Here is a 20476-nt window from a genome sequence, read left to right on the forward strand (position 1 = left end):
ATAGTTGTGTTAGCTTGTTATCTCTACATCTGTTTTTCCACGTAGGGATGACACGATGGCTAAATGTGGTGTGGTGAGAGAGAGAGAGAGAGAGAGAGAGAGAGAGAGAGAGAGAGAGAGAGAGAGAGAGAGAGGGGGGGGGGGGTGCTCCGCTCAATATGTCGCTCCCTCGGAAAGAAAATATATTAATATGAAGAGATTAAGAAAAAATAAATAAATGAATATAGGTTATGATAATTTTAGCTTGAAAGGTATCATGAAATTGATTATGAAAGGTATCATGACATTGATTATAAACCTTTCTAGTGTAAATTGGCGTCACTTCACGGCTCCTCATTACAACTACGACCACTCTCTCTCTCTCTCTCTCTCTCTCTCTCTCTCTCTCTCTCTCTCTCTCTCTCTCTCTCTCTCTCTCTCTCTCTCTCGCTCGCTCGCTCGCTCGCTCGCTCTTCAAATCCCCACCCTTCAAATAACTTCACGAAACATTGCTGGTTTGCATGAAAATACCAAAACATGTGCTTGAAAATATGCGCCGGTCGATGTTGTTCTATGATTGAAGTCACCCTCTCATTCACATCACCACTAGTCCCTGGAGCAAGGTGACGTGACCATGTTATGAAGCATTTCCGCACCTCACCTCCACTACATTCAAAAGACTCTACTAAAAAAGTAGTTGAAGTTACACGGGTTTTTAAGGGTGCTTTTTTTATATAAATAGTTTTCTAGTGATAGGTTTCAAAGATTTGTACATTATTAATAGGAGAAACACACTCGAGAATCCTGCTCATCATCTCTGTGGCCTTTGAAAATAGTCGTGGTGAGAGAGCAAAGTGTTTCTGAATGCTGGCCTACGTGATCGCCATGTTGCAGCCTTGGTCCATATTCCTAAGGCCGGTTTCGCAGTCTCCTCGTAAGATACCCAAACAAAGCGCTCCCCGTGTTTGTTAGGAGCCGAACAAACGGGGGAAAAAAATATTTGAGCGTCTTACCTCGACTGGCGTTAATTAACAAGCTGTAGGTGAAGGGAATGCGGGTTGGTTCTTAAGTCTCAAATGTTTTCATGATTTTATTGATAGTCTAACCTTTTCACAGCCATAGTTGTCCTTTTGTAAACATTCAGATCACTGTAAAAATGGTTTGCATGGACAGAAAAAAAAAAAAAAGTAAACTGGAGGTTATTTTGAACAAACCGTACTCAGTTGAAGTGATTCAGGTTCTTATGTTTTTTTTTTTTTTTTTTTTTTTTTTGCAATGACGATGCTGAATCCTTGTTAAACTATCACTAACATTAAAAACCTCCTTGAAAACAGAAGTTGAGGTAGGATGCTGAAACTTTTGGGAATGCAAAACACAAATACTTTAACTTGGGGTCTCTTTTTCATTCCACCCTCTTCCTTTCCCTCCCTGCTCTTCATTACGAGGCAGCTCAGTCGGCAAGTCAATACCCGGTGTTCATGAATGCGTTATGACTCATCAAAACTGTTCCCAAAGGCCACAGAGATTATTATGCTGTTTTTTTTTTTTTTTTTTTCTTGTGATGACGCAAAACACTTGTTGAACTATCTTTTCTTAGACCTTGTTTAATTAGTCTAGAGACCTAAACATTTCACCGCCCTTTACCTTACGTTTAACAGGCTGCAATGAAAGTTACTGGAAGTTTTTCAAGGTGCTGTAATAATTCAAGTGATAGATTAATAAAAATTCTATATCACAAATAGATTAAATAAAGTAAAATAAAGAAAAATACCTTTGAGAACACGACTAATCATCCCTGTGACCTTTGAAAATAGTCCTGGTAAGAACCTAAGAACATAAGGGAAGCTGCAAGAAGCGGTCCGGCATAGCTACACGCGGCAGCCCCTGTATGAAATATTCTTATCTATTTTCACCAGTCGTTCTCATCCGTAAATGTGTCTAATCTTTTAAACCTCCCTAATGACTTAAGAGAACAAAAGGCTTTCAAGAATTCAGTGACCCGGTGTACATGATATATAGTGACTTGCTGGCATCGAGTGAAGAGAATACAGGGACTGCCACGTGTAGGCCTGGTGGTTTCTTGCAGCTTCCCTTATTTCTTATGTTCTTATAAAATCGTGTAGAAAATATATATAATGATTGGAAAATGGGAGTTCGAGTGTTTGACTTGTAAAATTGCTGTTTTGTCCTTAAATCTATTTACGCATAAGGTAAGTGAATAATACTAACCCATATAGTTTATCCTCGTTTATTAATCCTACCTTTAGTTATAAAAGCTAAAATATCTGAAATGCATAATTAAAAAAAGAACAAAAAATCCATTAATATTGAAATTTGTACACCGCGAATGGGCGGTTGTGTTGGATCATGCTAAAGTGAAAACTTGTGTAAATTCAATCACACAATATATTTCATGTCATGTTAAACCGAATCCGTGTAAAAATAAATAAAAAAATAGATAAATAACTGGTAAACTGAGTGTCATCTGTACTCGAATGGTGGCCTTGCAGATCACACTGAGACATAAATAGGAACCCATCTCAACTCCCACAACACCTCGCGTCAAGTGGTCTTCACCTACCACGTGATCACCTTTCCCTATCTTGACTCTATTTCGTAAGCCTTTACCTTCTACTTCTCCCCTCCGCTGACACTGAAACGTTTAGAAACACGAACCGACAATCTTATTCCACAAACAGGTCGCCTCAGCCAGTCTTCTCATGTCCCCTCGATTCCCCACCTACAGTAAGCCTTTTATTTTCCTCTAGGTCTTCTCCCCACCCCCTGACATTGAAACGTTTAGAAATACGAACCCACTGTCTTAACTCCCACAACTACGCCTCCTCAACCAGTCCTCTACATCGCCATCACCTTCCCGCCAGCCCAGCAGTGCCCACTCCTTCCTGCTTGGTCCCGGCTCCTTTCTCCTCCTCACCACACGGACGTGCCATCTCAACCTTGCTATTTTGACCTTCTGCCGACGCTTCCCCGCGCTTCACTTCCCTCATCTCTCGCCCGTATTCTTAAACGGTTTTTTAAGCTCCTGTAATGACGGTTCTCAAAGGCCACGGAGGTGCTTTGGCGAGTTGTCAGAGATGCTTTTTGTGGTGATGATGTGGAATCTTTATTAAATTGTACACTTCGGAAAACCTCATTGGGATCCACTATATCCTGTTGATAAGAAAGAGGAAGCGCTGATACGTTTCCAGTGGTATTTTTCGTGCCGGTGATGCAGAATTATTGCTACACTGAGCCATAGAAACACTCCAGAAGACCTCAGTAACACCCTCTGCAGCCTTTAAGAGTTAGAGGAAGCGCAGGCAAGTTCAAGAATACGATGCTTGAGTTAACCGTAAAATAAATAAATAAATGAATAAAAAAGGACAGTATTCATGGCCAAGAAAGTTTCCATTGTCCTTAGTATTCATAAACATGTTAGTAATAATGACGATTCCCAAACGCCTTGTGAATTATTAGTTGAATTCTTGTGCGCGTCGTAATAACAGAATACGCGTTAAACTGTCCCCTTATTTACGCTCTTCTGACAAACACCTGGCGACTCAGTGAAGCTCGGAAGTTGGCTTGGAAGTTAGTTGGAATATAAAATCGATGAACCACTCAATTAATACATACATAAATAGATAATAACTGAACTCACAGACTGACTCGCTCGCTCGAAGAATAAATAAATGAACAAATAAGAGGAAAGAAAAAAAGTATTATACGCATCCTGACACAGAAATAACTAGCAGAGAGAGAGAGAGAGAGAGAGAGAGAGAGAGAGAGAGAGAGAGAGAGAGAGAGAGAGAAATAACACGTAAAATAACTCGGAAATACTATACCTTAACTCAAATACACCGACACTATACACGTCCAGACACGTATATATTCAGTGTTTGTTTACATTTCTTGCTGTGTCACAAATTGTAGGTTATCGTGTATTGCATCATCCGAGATAGGACTGGAGCATCAATCTCTCTCTCTCTCTCTCTCTCTCTCTCTCTCTCTCTCTCTCTCTCTCTCTCTCTCTCTCTCTCTCTCTCTCTCTCTCTCTCTCTCTCTCTCTCTCTCTCTCTCTCTCTCTCTCTCTCGATCCCTTTGTATTGCTCAACCCTTCCTTGTGATGCTCTTATGTTTTGCCTCTGTTGTTGTTTGCTGTTCCTTACTGACTCGATAGCAACACTCGCGCCCTGTGTCCTCCTCCTCCTCCTCCTCCTCCTCCTCCTCCTCCTCCTCCTCCTCCTCCTCCTCCGTGGTCCCGTTGTGCTAAGCTTTCTACCTCTCTCTCTCTCTCTCTTTTTTTTTTTTTTTCTTCTTTTCTCTAGTTTATCTTGTTGAAGTTATGGTGAAGAATAATAATTGTAGTAGTAGTAGTGGTGGTGGTGGTGGTGATGGTGGTGGTGGTGGTTGTTTGTTGTTGTTGTTGTTGTTGTTGTTGTTGTTGTTGTTGTTGTTGTTGTTGTTGTTGTAGTTACTGCAACCATTACAGGAGGGGAGGATCAAAACAAAAACTATATAGAGAAGGAACCAAACTGACCTTGTGTTTGTTTATATTAGTAGTAGACGCTCGCTTGCCCCTCCCAGCCCCCCTAGTCTGCCCAACTTTTTTTATTTATTTATTTATTTATTATTTTTTTCGAGGATGGATATACTGTGTGTGTGTGTGTGTGTGTGTGTGTAGGGGTGGAGATAGCAAAGAAGTAACATCCAGTATTGTTATTGATGGTGGTGGTGGTGGTGATGGTGGTGGTGGTGATGGTGGTGGTGGTATTGTTGTTGTCGCAGTCTTCGTCGTTATATTTAGTGTCGTTGTTGTTGGTGGTGCGCTACACGAAGCAGTGGACATGCGTGGGTAGATACGAGTTATTACGAGCTAGAAATGATACAGGAACGCAGCAGGAATCAAAAGAAGGGAAAATGAAGGTGAAAGAGCAGACTCGTATATGATAGGCGTTCTCGTGTTACTGAATGCACATCACTGGGCAGGAATTACATCATCGAGTCCAGCTTTGTATTTTGTTGCTAGATCCAGTTGTTTCTTGTTATGTTTCTCAATGGTGTTTCGTCTTTTAACGATTGTATGAAAGTGTGTTGCTTTATCAGATGGATGTGTGGTGCTGTTTAACCCCGCTGTTGTGGCGCGTTGAAGTCAGTGAACTGGTCGACCAATCAATAAATTTACCTACTACTTGTTTATTTGGTTTTTATACTTTTTTTTTTTGTCTTTTTTTCGTTGATTCTTTCATACTTTCCATTCCTTCCTTCTTTTCATCTTTTGTTTGAGGAGTGAGTGTGTTACGTTGCCAGCAATGAGAACCCGACTAAACACCACCGTGGGCTTTGAAGATTTCCCTGGTGGCGGAGAACAAAGTGTTGAAGGATATTGGCTTTATTATCACTCTGCCTCATTATTTTATTTTACTTGAGGACAGACAATAACATTCAGAGAGTTAAAGAATAGCGCACTTATTCATATATTTTCAAATTATACCCTAACTCGACCTATGATAAGAACGTAAGTAATTAAGGGAAGCTGCAAGAGGCCATCAGGCTTACACGTGGCAGTCCCTGTACGAAACATATTTACCGATTTCTACCTGTCATCCTCATCAGTAAATTGTTCTAATCTTCCTTTAAAGCTCCTTAATAAATCAGCACTAGCAACTTGATTACTGATTCTATCCCATTCATCTCCCACTCTATTTGAGAAGCAATTCCTTCCTGTCTCTGTTTTTAAATCGAACTATAACATCAAAACTGAACTCATTTTTCCTTCTCCATTAAATTAACCTCAACAAACCATCGCAAACAAACATCTTACTACTCCATTTCAAAGGTAAAGGTAGCAGAGGAACTAAACGAAAGGTACGCTAGGGGGCCGTGACGCAACCGTGGAGCGAGGTCTGGGACGAGGACACAGTGTAGGGAGAGGAAAGGGAGGGCGAGATGGCGGGACTGAGGGGTGAAGGGCTCCGTGGCGAGTTGTGACCGTGGTGCTAATAGGGATGGAATGAGTGTGTAAGACTGTGTGTGGGGTAAGGAGAGCACGGGTAGTAATGTGTGTGTTGTAGCGGTGTTAACAGTGGAGGTGGTGAAGGGATGAGTGGGGATGACGGGAGGGTGTGTGTGGGGTGGGGTGTAAGGAGAGCACAGTTGGTATGGAGCTTGTGTGGTAGTGGCTTACTGGTGTGTATGGGTTGGTTGGTTGATGGTGGAGGCTGGAATTATGTATCATGCGTATGTGAACGGGATGGATGGACGCGTAGATAAATATGTAAATGAATTAATAAATGGATGATAGATGGATGGATAGGTACATGGACAGACAAACAGGTAGACGGGTAGACTGATTAATAGATAGATCGGTAGATAGATTTGCAAGTACATAGAAAGCTAATTTATTACACACAAAAATACTATAGTAGGAAGAGAAATATTGCAGTCACGGGCCATATTAGCATCAAGGCTCGTCATGACTGTCCTTGAGCTGCTCCTGTGAGGGCATAATACGTTCATGTCAGACTTATATAGCACTGAGTCGCAATAACATGCTGGTAATACACATAAGGCAGTTGTAAAGAAGAAAAGATGCAATGAAATGTATGCACGTGAAGAAAAAAAATCTTAGAAATGAAAACAAGTATCTTTTGAACTTAAAACAAGGTATCTTTATTATTCGTAGAAAGAAAAGCAAGTATCGTACAAATCTTAAACAACTTCTCTGTCCTTATTCTTAGAAACAAAAACAATTATTGTACAAATCTTTAACAACTTCTCTCTATTATTCTTAGAAACAAACACAATTATCGTACAAATTTATAACAACTTGTCCTTATTCTTAGAAACAAAAACAGTTATCGTACAAATTTATAACAACTTTTTATTATTATTCGTAAAAACAAAAGCAAGTATCGTACAATTTTTTTTAACAGTTCTATTATTCTTAGGAACAAACACAATTAACGTACAAATTTTTAACAACTTCTCTCTATTATTCTTAGAAACAAGAACAATTATCGTACACATTTATAACAACTTTTTCTTTATTATTTGTAGAAAGAAAAGCAAGTGTTGTACAAATTTTTTAACAACCTCTCTATTATTCGTAGAAACAAAAGCAATTATCGTACACATTTTTAACTACTTCTCTTTACTATTCGTAGAAACAAGGGCAATTATCGTGTAAACTTATAACATGTCGTCCTCATTATTATTTGACATGTTAGTAAATAGACTGCAATGAGACTGTCAGACAAACAAGTGATCATTAATGAAAGTGGCAGATAATTACACACGATATTAACCCATTCACTGCTACAGGTGACTTGAGAACTCCCAGAAATTCCTTGTTGTTGGTGAGAATTGAACAGATAAACATTGAATTATATAGCGGATAAATAACTCAAGAGGATTTTAAACCATCTGTTATAAAAAAAAAAAAAACAATAATAATAATGATAATTAATAAAATAGATGAAGTTAAAGATAAACAAAAAATCCTAAACTTAGTAATATAGAATTGCAGATTAATAGTCCCAGATTATTTCTAACGCTCAATAAAAAAAAAGACAAAATAAATAGATAAAAATAACACTATGCAAAACTCGATTAAAACCCTCAAGTGACATCCAGAACATGACAAAACACACCGTCGTACCGAGCCGACAAAACATCACACATGAAAGGCACTCGTGGCGATCGAGGTCACCTTTCTATATATGTGCGTTCCAGCTCCCGCCACTCACCTCACCTGCGTATGAACAAGACCTACCGTGCTCCCTCCTTTGACCTGTGGATTGATTGACGTGGAAGGGCTGCAGCGAGAGGGATGATCAAGACACGATGAGATAGATGCCTTATGAGCAATTTTGAGACTGGAAGGGGTTTGATTGAGGATTTAGAGGAAAGTGAACCAGCTACAATGAGAAGAGGTATTATTTTGAAGTAGCACGGGAGTAGATGAAGGGTGTTTGAAAGAAAGTAGAGCAGCTGCGGAGAGACGAGAGGAACGGTCAAGAAACGATAAGAAAATGGAGGTGATCTGATAAAGAATTGAGGGGAAAGTGAAGCAGTGATAGCGAGACGAGAAAAAGTCAAGACACGATAAAAAAAAAAAAAAAAAAAAAAACAAGGGGGACAATTAAAATACGATAACAAGTCTGATAGGTGATTCTGAACCGGAGAGACACGGTTAGGATACGATAAGAAGACAAGAGGGACAGTCAGGAAGTAATAAGAAGCCTGATGGGTGCTTTTGAAGGTGAAAGCAATTTGATAAAGGATTCATAGGAAACCAGCAGTTAAAGTGTCCATCAGCCAGGCGATACTTGAGAGTATTGAGTATTTAGTAGTAGTAGTAATGGTAGTAGTAGTAGTAGTAATGATAATAACTATTTACTTGAGCTCCCAGTTTGTGTCAGTGGAGCCAACCTCTTCCATTCAGTTTTATCTTGCAGTGTCCGGTTTCTTCCAAGTACTTGTAATTCTGCTATGTTGCATCTATTCCGCATGTCTTGTTTTGCATCGTTCCATGTTTTTCTAGATCTTCTGTATCTGGTTCCATCTGGTGTACACTTCTATCTTCTCTTAGCAATCCGTGCCCCGTCCACCCCCTCGAGATGCCCTGGCCACCTGAGCTGAAGCGCGTCACTCTTGTTCAACACAGGAATAATCCTCAAACGTCTTCTCTGATTTTCTCGTTTCCAATTTTCTCTTCTTATCTTTTTCGTGATTTTTCTTAATGTTCTCATTGCTGCAGCTAGAATTTTACTTCTGTCTTTATTTATTTATTTATTTATTTATTTATTTATTATTTTTTTAATATTTTTATTTGTTGATTATTATTTTTTTATTTATTTATTATTATTATTATTTTTTTTTTTATCGCCCACGTCTCTGCACCGTACATTAGCGTGGGGCTTAGTGCACTTTCGAACATAATTCTCTTGGCCGCCAGTGGTACAGTACATGTTCATCCCTGAGTAATGGATACAGGCCTCTAGTAGCTTTTGTGTACCGAACTCTTCTGTCAGTTATTCTTTGTGCACTGTTGCCGCTAGATGCGAATGCACTGCCCTGTTATTTTGCTTCCATTAAATTTCTTACTCGGCTTCCTCTTATTTCTATGATTCAATCTCCTTCTTCGTCTCTATGTACCGTCAATATTTTTGTTCTATGTTCCTCTTGAGACCTGCCTCTGTTAACACTACTTCCCATCTTTCTTTTACCTCTTCCACTTCTTGCCTGTCATCATCACTCCACACTGTTATGTCGTCAACATACACCATGGCGTCACCTTCCCCTGTCAGTCTGTGTCCTTCCTTTAAGTTCCTAATGACGGTGTCCACGTAAGCGATGAATAACAAGGGGAATATCACGCTGTCCTCCTTCACTCCCGTTTTCACGTGAAAATACTTGTCTTTTTTATCGTGTTCTCACATTACATATACCTGGTTTATAAAGGCTTATATTGTTCTTTTAAATCTTGCTTTTCTGTCCCTCCGAGGCTGGTTCTTGAGTTATACAAGCGTTTTTTCAGAATCCGCTACCGGCTTGCCAGGCCTGTCGTGGTTTCACCGCTGTCGTTTGTATTACCCAGGTGGCACCACGGGGAGGTGACAGTCAGACTTTACTCCCCATCAATAATAATAATAGTAATAATGATAATAATAATAATAGTAATGATAATAATAATAATAGTAATAATAATAATTTCCTCTTTACTTCAAAACTAGCAGCCAAAGGATGAAAATTTACAATATTTCATAGGAAAATATGAATGGATATAGATCACTACCGTAGGTACAAATTACACGTTATTGTTAATTGAAAAATGTAACAAGGGAATCTAAAAAAAATGAATTGGCTTTAAAGTTACGGCATCATAAAAACAAAGCAATTTAGAACACCTAGCGTAAGCAAGATGATAATACTGATATAGTCGAAATTAAATATTACACGACTAATAATTGATAAAATATAAGAAGTTACAAATTAAAGTTCAATCAGATGAAATCTGAATAGAAAAAAATGCACTCAAAATGTAAAAAAAAAAAAAAAAAAAAAAACGGAATTGCATCATATAATTGAAACTAGAAACTATGAATGATTAGATGCCATGTTGCTGATTCTCAGTACATTTTTAATGCGTTTCCCCTTTACTGGTTGGTTCTGGCTCAAAACAGAACATACCTGTTAAGTCTAGTCTCCCAGAGACGCCGTGTGATGATGCCCACGTGTGTGTGTGTGTGTGTGTGTGTGTGTGTGTGTGTGTGTGCTAATTTGAATGCATGAGAATTGTGATGAATACAATAACGATATAAGTTCATTAGAAACGAGTACACGTGTGGAAGCCGTGCAGCGCATACGTAGAGTACGTATATTTTGAAATACTTCCTTCTCTCACCAGGATTATTTTACAAGGTCACTCAAATTATTCCTCAGATTCTCATAAGTGTTGTCACTCACTGATGTCGAACCCTTGTTAAACTGCCACTAGAATGTTGAACACTCTCTAGGAAAAGCTTCAATAACTACAACCAATCGTGAAAACTTTGCCGAAAAACCCAACCAACACTACAGCTGGATCAAAGTAAAAGAAGTCGACATAAGACACCGGAACATTTGAGAAAGCGCTCCAAGATGAACTCCTGTGACACACGCACCATAGACTATACTTCATTTGTACAAGCTTCCCCGCTGTGTGCACCAGCCTTGTATCACTGTTGGGCGCTTGCTGTATTAGCGCATGCCCCAAAGATTTGCTCACTCTCTCAAGCTACCACCTATAAACTGTCACTGATACGTTCTTTCTTTATTAACACAGAGCACTGAATAACGTTTGCATGGACACAAAGAAAAGAAAGAGTAGAGAATATTTTTTTTTATTTTTCTAAGCCACAGGTGTTTAAGAGACGAGACCAAGAAGTGTTTGCATAGATACATAAAGGAAGGGAGTGAGGTTTAGCATGTATAGCTTCATTCTTGTCCTTTAGCCTCTTGATCTTGTATGGGTAGCAGGTGGAGGGGAGCTGCTTTGTATGCTGGCTGGTATACACACACACACACACACAAACAAACAAAAACAAACACTACAGATCAAGAAAGTTTGTCAATATGCTATGATTGCATGTGAATCACCTATAATTCTCTCTCTCTCTCTCTCTCTCTCTCTCTCTCTCTCTCTCTCTCTCTCTCTCTCTCTCTCTCTCTCTCTCTCTCTCTCTCTCTCTCTCTCTCTCTCTCTCTCTCTCTCTCTCTCTCGTGTGTGTGTGCGTGTGTGCGCGTGTGAATATAGGCAGTGGTCACTCACCCACACCGCACCCTTCCCTCACTCTTTACCTCCTCCTCCTCCTCCTCCTCCTCCTCCTACTAATAACCTAATAACTGACAACCGTATATTATCTTCAGTCAGTTATTTCAGTTGTTATATTGCTTTTTCTTTCAACAATTACCAATAGAATAATAAAACAAAAACACTTGAAAATGCTTGTAACTTCCACTGCAATCTTCTTTCCTCCATCATTTACCAGTAGAATCATGAAAACTCTTAAAAACCCTATAACTTCCACTGTGGCCTTGCAAAAAATTAACCAAGGCAAGGATTAGGTCAAGAGTTTGCGAGTACTGCGTCAGGAGTGCACGGGATTGGTTGCTGGCTGGGTCATGTTCCTGTGTATGTAGGGGGCAATAGGTATACGCCTTGCCTTGGCTTTTTTTTTTTTTTTTTTTTTCTTTTTTTATAACCTGTGGAACAACTCTGTGACTCTCACCTCACACTTAATCCCTCCGCACACCCTCCCTTCCTATTCACCTGCCTGTCCACCCACCCACCCACACCCACACAGACAGTTTTCTTCTTATTTCTTCGTGTTTTTTTCGTCTTCTCCTCCTCCTCCTCCAATTTCTCCTTCAACTATTTCTCCTCCTCCTCCTCCTCCTCCTCCTCCTCCTCCACATCACTGACCATCACAGTCATCATTAATCCTGTTTATATATTTTTTGTCTTTTTTTTTCTCTCTTTCGGTCGAATCTTGTTTTCATTAGATCTCTCTCTCTCTCTCTCTCTCTCTCTCTCTCTCTCTCTCTCTCTCTCTCTCTCTCTCTCTCTCTCTCTCTCTCTCTCTCTCTCTCTCTCTAACGAGTTTCTTCTTATTACTTTGCGTGTTTTGCCTTTTCCTCTTTTATTTGTTCATTTATTTATTTATTTAGTGAGAGAATGAGAGTGTGAATGAGTTAGTTTGTATTTGATTTATTGATTGATTGATTTTTTTTTCCTTTTATTATTATTATTATTATTATTATTATTATTATTATTATTATTATTATTATTATTATTTTTATTATTATTATTATTATTATTATTATTATTATTATTATTATTATCTATTTATTTATTTATCTACTTATCTATTTCATTATCTCTTTATGTGCGAAATCTTACCAAACGTACATTTAGTTCTTTAAAATCTCGCGATGTTGGCTTTATTTATTTATTTATTTATTTATTTATTTATTTACTTATTTATTTATTTACGTATTTATCTACCTGTCCATTTTATTACTTCTTTATGTGCGAAAACTTACCAATTCGCATTTAGTTCGTTAAAATCTGGCAATGTTGACTTTCTATCTCCTTTACTTGTTTCCCTGCTTCTTTGCTTCTCTGCCTGCTTGCCTGCCTGCCTCGCGTGGTTTCCTAGTCTCGCAGCGCACGCCATTTTTGTTACCTTGGCTTCGTAAGCATTAATTCTTGGACAGCTGACTCTTTCATATACTTTCCCTTTTTATCTTCTTGCTATATAATTTTCTCCAGCATTTGTTTATCTTTTCTTAAGTATTCGTATTTTTTTTTCTTCCTACTGATTTTTTTTTTCCGTAAAGTCTGAAAGTGACTATTGTTTTCCGTTTGTGCCCGCCCCCACTCTCTCTCTCTCTCTCTCTCTCTCTCTCTCTCTCTCTCTCTCTCTCTCTCTCTCTCTCTCTCTCTCTCTCTCTCTCTCTCTCTCTCTCTCTCTCTCTCTCTCTCTCTCTCTCTCTCTCTCTCTCTCTCACACAACCACCCACCCATCCACCCACCCCCACACACACACACACACACACACACACACACACACACACACACACACACACACACACACACACACACACACACACACACACACACACACACACACACACACACACACACGCAAAAGAACCACCCAACTGTATATTTTCATCTTCACTTGTGTTCCTTTAAACAAACTCGTGCCAATTAAAAACACCTGGTCGTGCATTCCTTGCCTCCCTCACCTGCCTGTCCTCGGCCCCACAGTTCACCACAGACTGTCCCTCTTAGAAAGCATTGATGAGCATCTTAGAGAATGAATTGTTTTTGTCACGCGTCTCTCAGTTTGTCTCTCATTGTGATGGATAGGTAAGGTGCGTGGGAGGAGGGGGCAAAGGTACTTGTTGGGAGCACAGCAGATGAAGCAGGTGAAGGGAAAGCTGTGTGTGTGTGGTGGTGCAAGAGTGACGTGTGAGGGAAGGCTGGGTAGGAATTCGCTTGTATCTTGCTTGACTTAGAGTGTGTTGTGTGTTGTTAAATGTGTTTGTTTTCCATTTCACTTCCTTCCATGATTGTGGGTTTATTTCTTGATTTCTTTATTTACCTTTTTTTTTCTTTCTTCTTTTTTATTCAGATTTTTTTCTTTCTTCTTTCCTACTTTCTCTTTCGTGTTTTTTCTTTCTTCCTTCCTTATTTTTTCCTTATTTCGTTTTTTCTTCCTTTTCTCCCTTTTTGTATTTTGTTCTTTGTCTATTCTTTCCTCCCTTTATTCATTCATTCATTCATTCATTCACTCATTCATTCTTTCTCTCTCCCTTTCTCCGTTCCTTCCTTTCTCCCTCCCTCCCTTTTGCCTGTTTCCTTCCCCCTTCCTCTCCTTCGTTCATTCCTTCCTTCCTTCTTTTCTGCATCCTTCCGTTTTCCTTTTTCCTTTCTTTGTCGCTTTCATCTTGGTTCAAAGTAAAATATCTCAGTTTCCACGTCTCTTAAATTTGTTCTTTTCAGTTAGAATTTGTATTTCCTTTACGTATTTCAGCCCATATCACCTCAGCTGTTTAATCTTAGGAGTAATCGCCGTTGTAGGAGTGATCTTTAAGTGTGTGTGTGCGTATGTGTGTGTGTGTTATTAGGTACGTGTTGTTCTTGGAATTAATGAGTTGCAGGTTGGTGTTTTATTTCATTCTATTTATGCTATATTCGATTTTACCTTTTGTTTTCTTATGTTTCATTTTATTTATTTATTTTTCTTAAGGTATCTTACCGTGTGTGTGTGTGTGTGTGTGTGTGTGTGTGGGTGGGTGGGTGGGTATAAGTGCATTATGTTTCACCCCGAGTAGGAAAAAAATATCTATCAACAGAGACACAGGATTGCTTTGTGTTTGACTCTAGTCCACACACGAGAGCATGACGTGAGCGGAATATTACCTCAAACATTGCTGCGTTTTCTCAGTTCTGAGCAAATGTTTACTTATCATGGTGCATCAAACTATACTCCTAAATGCCTCCTCGTCCCATCTCTTAACAGGCACTAGTAGGAATTTTACATTTTTCAAGGATGTTTTCATGATTTTAGACAGTTTGATAAGGATTATGCATCATTGTTAGCAAAACTGCGTAATTAAATTAAATTAAATTATTTATCTCTTTGTATATTTAACAAGCTCTGGTGGGAGTTACTAGTGTTTTCAAGGATATTTTCTTGATCAATCATAGTTTGACAAGGTTTTTTGCACCATTATTAACCATTATTAACAAAAAATGCGTAAATTAACACGATTAATCATAACTGGTCTTTGAATCAAGAGTCCTGTGAGAGAGCAAGGTGTTTCAGAACACGGCCCTGGGTGTGTTACGATGTATTAGCGTGGTGCCGTCAGGACATTAGAAAGGGTCTGTCTATATAACCTTTGTCTTTTCTGGGTGCTGCCTATGAACTGGGAATTTCCTGATTGATGTGAGTATTGTTCCGGGTTGGTCCTCATGCCCGTGGCCTCTCGCGGCGAGTGTGTGCCCTTGGGAGTGTTGCAGGACTGGACGCCTTGGCCACCACACGCCAGCTGGTGCCTGGCTGCCTGCCCTCACTTCCTCACTCATCCCCAGCCACTCCCGCCACACTGTTACTGTTGGCACTAAACGGACAGGGTCATTTGTAGGATGGCTACTGATGCAGTCCGTGATTTGTGATGAGTGTTGATTGTTCTGGCAACCTAGTCCTACCATGAGGTGCCTGCCCTTGCCATAGTTCTGAGACAAAGACAACACCTGTTCAGTCTTCTCCTTTCGCCGTTTCCCCAGTCAAGGGTTGGCGCCATGTACGAGTCTCCCTCGCATCTTCCTTTGTTCAATCGTCGAAACTTATTTCACCCACGAAAAGAAACTTAAACTCAGACTTGGCGAGATTGTTAGGACCGCCATGCTTGCCCTCGCCATATTTCAGCAGTCCAGCAGTCGAAACTAACCTTTGGTACCAACAGACGGGCATTTTACCTCATACTTAGCGATACTGCAAGGACCGCCATGCCTGCTCTTGCCACATTTCCAAATCAAACACAACACCTGCCCGGCCGCCCAAGTTAACTTTACCTACATCACTTCAGGCTTGGCGAGACTGTTATAATAGGAACGCCATGCTTGCTCTTGCCACACTTACGAGATAAACATCTGTGCATTTGTCGAAACTAACCCACGGAAGGGAAATTCACCTTAGCCTTGGCAAGACACGCGCTGTGAAGGAAAGCAGAGCACACGCGAGAATTGCACAACACACACCAGGCGAGAAAGGCGGGTGTGTGTGACTTATGGTTTATTTGCCCGTATACAGAAACGCTTCACTGTCTCACCACGGCTAATTTCAAAAGCCACATGGATGATTAGCAGGGTTTTCAAGAGTGTTTCTCCTGTAGAAATCTTATTAATCTGTCACTGGAATCGTAAAAACCCTTCAAACCCGTGTAGCTTCAATTGCAGAGCCTTTTGAAAGTAGTGGAGGTGCGGCACAGAAGTGTTTCATAATATGGCGGTTGGTGAGAAGTTGCCGCTGGTCACTCACGCCCACCACGCCCCCGCTGCAGGGGTTGGTTGGGTGTTGTCTGGTGGTGAAGTGCTGTCCTCGAGTTTCAAGAAGATGCGTCACTCATGTTGGTGGTGGTGGTGGTGGTGACGGCTTTCACATCCCTGCCTCTCCTGAACTACCCTCCCCCCGATCACAGAGACACCTGATGCCAAGTTACTCTGTCCCCTCCCTCACACACTATTGTTTCTATTAAAACGGCATGCATTACCCCGTCTCAAGTAGGATGCATGCGTCATTAATGATTATGCACGTACATAAATCGCGTGGTGGGGAGGGGGAGCTAGTATACGTGGAGACAAGCATCGCATATAAAAATACTGATGACCTTTGTGTAGCGTCGCTAGTCCCGAGCCCTCATGAGATTTACATGGGACAATCCACTTGGTCGCGCGCACCTTGGCGAGCCACCAAACTTTCGACATCTCTCGTCCCGTGGCAGATGTAAAGTTTGGCGTGAAAGCGTGTCCTCGTGGATCATGATAGACATTTTGTGCCATTATGGACGCATTAAGGAAGTGACTGAGTGTGTGTTTCCTAGACCTTATGACTTCATTTTGTTTTACAGTCAAGGAAAGTATCTAGCCGCGCGTTTAGGGCAGTAAACACTATACAGATGTGTGTGTTCAAGTGTGTATGAACAGTGTTGAACTCCATTGGCAGAACACGTTATGGAATAATTTGCCGTGAAGCTTGATTTTTCGTGAGAAGAACAAGGTGGAGAAAATTAACATGACAGAACCTGTGAAATCTTTTGAACAGTAACACGGACACGAGAGTTGTGAACAGTGAACTAGTCAGACCCGCAAATTCTGCATACGAGGAGGCAGAGACACGACAGAACTTGTGAAAACCTAACAGTAAAACGAAGGTGAGTGTTGTGAACAGTGAATTGGTTATCGCACTCACCACATTAAGAAGGGAGCCATGTGCTTTGAGGCAGTGTGGGCGTGGTTGCGCTCCACTTTGGCGCAGACTGAGGCCAGGTTCCAGTACCGCTTGGACAAGTTTCGTGCGCGGCGGGCTAGGAAGCGGTGGTTGCATGAGGAACTCAAAGCCACGAGGAACTGCCACCCTTATGATCGTGACTGCACTATCTACAGCAATTGCAACCATCTCATCTACCAGCCCCAGCACCCCTACATGCCCACCACCTACAGGTCGGAGGACGAGGACGCGCCGCGGGAGTTCTCAGATGTGGAGCAGGTGACTTACTGGGGCAGCGTTAGGTGTATGGGGTAGAGAAACAGGATGAAAGATTGAGACCACTTGTTTACTTTTGCATGAGAGAGGTGGATAGAATAGGGATGAGAGATAAGTAACATTATATACCTAATCTCTACGTGTACTGGTCAAAAATAACGCTACACTCGCTGCCACTTTGTTTAACCTCCCTCAACAGTCATGCCAAGAAGTGATAAATTGCCGAGCTTTGATTGATTATCAGCGGATTGGACTTGAAATTGAGATAAATCATGAGGCGCAGTGGAAGTTTGTTTAGTATCGTCAATGAGGAAAATGCCCATGTATGATAACCCGAAAAATCGTCTGTGGCATTAGAAAACGGTACTATGAGACCCCCAAGCGTTTGAGATTATGAATCCTTTGTTGCACTTCACTCTTATGACCACGTACACTCACCGGCGACTCCACAATGGATTGAAAACTTCAGCAGGAAGCAGCGCAGGCATTAAAGCTTATGTTGAACTCAGCAAGTGGACCTGTGGAGTGCTGCTGGTACGGCAGGCCTGCATGAAACGTCTTCGCACGTCCTAACAGTTTTATCTCTCCACTTTTGCAGAACTCCATCACTAACGTACGTCATTTTGAGTATGTTCCTCCCCCCCACCTCTCTCTCTCTCTCTCTCTCTCTCTCTCTCTCTCTCTCTCTCGTTTTAGCCTATACGTAGTATCAGCAAAAGATAACCACGTATTCCTTTCCTCCCGACAGGGCGTGGGCGTGTTGTCGCCTCAGAGGCTCAGTCAGCGCCTGAACGAGAACGCCCTGGCCCGCGAGGCAGTGGGGGAGAGCGATGCAGAGTTGGCACAGTACCTGAAGGACGAGCGCATCGCTCTCTTCCTGCAGAATGACGAGTTTATGGACGAGCTGCGGACCAACAGAGAGTTTATGACAGCCTTGCAGGAGGGTTAGTGTTCTGCTGCTCCTCTTACTTGACTCGTATTTATTTATAATATTTATTTATTTTGTTATTTTAGTTATTTATGCATTTACTTATTATTATTATTATTATTATTATTATTATTATTATTATTATTATTATTATTTAATTTTATTTGTTTATTTTTCAGGTATAATAAAAGCATGCGTGTGTGTGTGTGTGTTTGTGTGTGTGTGTGTGTGTGTGTACAGTTTATAATTTAATCACATGGAGAGGGTGTGCTGGAGGAAACACTTACTATTAGGTTTAGGCTTTTCAAGTTGTCTGGTTAACACTGCTCTGCCTAACAAAAGTCAGAGGCCCCTCTCAGGGGGTGGGGTGGGGGAGGAAAGGAACCAACTGTGACATAATAACTGAGGAACCCATTAGGGCTGTGTGGTTCTTTGCTTATTGAATGAGAGATAAAAAGGAAAAGAAAAAATATTGTTGGAAGTTGTGTGAGAGTGGATGTTTCAGTTTTAGGTGACACCTTTCTGGTGATGAGGATGCATCTCATTGCAGTGGGGAGGTAAAGGTAGCATGTTGACAGACAGATGAAGGCAGCGTGTGGGCCTCTGTAGAGAGGCTTCCATGAAAGCTGGAAAGAGGAGTAGGAAAGGTGTGCAGTTCTGATGTTGGATAGAGTGTGAAAATGTATGACTGTGTGTGTGTGTGTGTGTGTGTGTGTGTGAAGAATGGATGTTGAAGGTAGTGAGAGTCTATATCAGATTGTATATGACAAATATTTAAAAATAATGAAATGAAAGTGGATTGATTCTGAGGTGAAGCACAGCACCCTGAGATAGTCCGGCTGTGTAGAAAGAATGACAGAAACATGAGACAACCTACAAGTGTACTTATGTATGATTAGGATAGAAGTGATAAATAAAGATGAAACCTTCAATAAAGTGGGAGGATGTGACTAAAAGAGTTGTGAAATAAATTTTGCTTGAATATCCATTACATAGGAATTTTTACACTTATTTATTTATTGTCCTTGAATACAGTACACTGACTTTTTTTTTCTTCATTTTTTCCAGATTATGAATCAGAGGCAGGGGATGATGATGAAAATGAGGGAGCCAAAGGCAAGGGCCAGCTGGCTCAGCTTGATGATGCAACACTCAGAGAGAGAATTGCTACTATGGGTAAAGGTTAGACAAAAACATCTACTTGCTTCAGAGTCCAGGAACTGGTCACTCTCACAGGCTCTCACAGTATTCCTCAGACGGTGTACAGTATTGTGACAGAATGATATTCTGTAGTTCATTTCTGAAAAACTATTCCATTCAGCTGCTGCACTTAATCTTTCATTGTTCAAGTTCAGAGTGTCCTAAAGCAATGCTTTGTTAATAGTTGTGATGAACAAAGGTGGTGTGTGATCCTCAGTGTTCTTTTAATTTGGAGTGTGATTCTCAGAATATTTTCATAGTGTTGGTTCATGTATAAGGTTTGGATTACTTGCTGCTTGACAACAATTTCAGCATCAAGAAAGAAGTTTGCACAGATTGCCAAGGTGTTTTCCCGGCGCAAGCGAACCAGCAGCCGAACTTTACTTCCCAGTGTGGGGCGAGACCAGCTCTTGATATCAGCCGACCCATTAATAGAAGATGAAGATGATGAAAGACAAACTCAGGTAAGTCAAAATATTTAAGATTCAGAAATGTGGTCATGGAATCTTGTTTTGTATCCTTGTTGAGGCACAAATGCAATAGTGTAGAGAACAGGTAGATTTGAATAATTTCCACATGGCTTTCTCATTGAATTTGAGTTCCCAACATATCCGAAGGCATTGAGTGCTATTCTGTCTATCCATCTCTCTGATGTCTCACTCTCTCTGGAAGCATTCCCCAAGCTGGTGGCCAAAGCAGAAGAGTCTCTACCTCCCCTTATCCAAACATTCCCTTCTTGGTTATTCAAATACTTGGTCTCCATTAACACCTTTTTCACATGTGTTCCTTCACCCTATCCTTCCATCTTCCAAATGGCCTTCCTCTCCTGTTACCACCTTCAACTTCGCTCATATGCTCTATCTTGACAGGCGAATATACTTGCACTTCTCTTTACATCCGTAGGCACATTTCTCCCTTGCAAGACTCTTAATCCTATAATGCCCTGCCTTTCACAACCCTCTCTCTTAGTGGATGCTCTTGATGGTATGAATTATCTATCTCTCTACTGTATATACCAGGCAGACAGTCTCACGTGGGGTGGCTCAGA

General features: G+C 40.7%; 1 protein-coding gene across 7 annotated transcripts in view; it reads left to right on the forward strand.

Annotated features, from left to right (window-relative positions):
- LOC135104063 (CUE domain-containing protein 1-like) overlaps positions 1–20476 on the forward strand; it is a 34353-nt gene that overhangs the window by 13070 nt on the left and 807 nt on the right. For 4 of the 7 annotated variants that reach the window (XM_064010955.1, XM_064010953.1, XM_064010956.1 and 1 more), the window contains exons 5-7: positions 18049–18244; positions 19297–19410; positions 19741–19892. In XM_064010955.1, the coding sequence (XP_063867025.1) occupies positions 18049–18244; positions 19297–19410; positions 19741–19892 (462 nt within the window). Of the gene's footprint in view, positions 1–16665; positions 17304–18048; positions 18245–19296; positions 19411–19740; positions 19893–20476 lie in introns of all 7 variants that reach the window. The other 3 variants (XM_064010961.1, XM_064010957.1, XM_064010960.1) reach the window with 1 other exon arrangement.

Source organism: Scylla paramamosain, chromosome 10 (assembly GCF_035594125.1).
Source record: "Scylla paramamosain isolate STU-SP2022 chromosome 10, ASM3559412v1, whole genome shotgun sequence".
Lineage (NCBI taxonomy): Eukaryota > Metazoa > Arthropoda > Malacostraca > Decapoda > Portunidae > Scylla > Scylla paramamosain.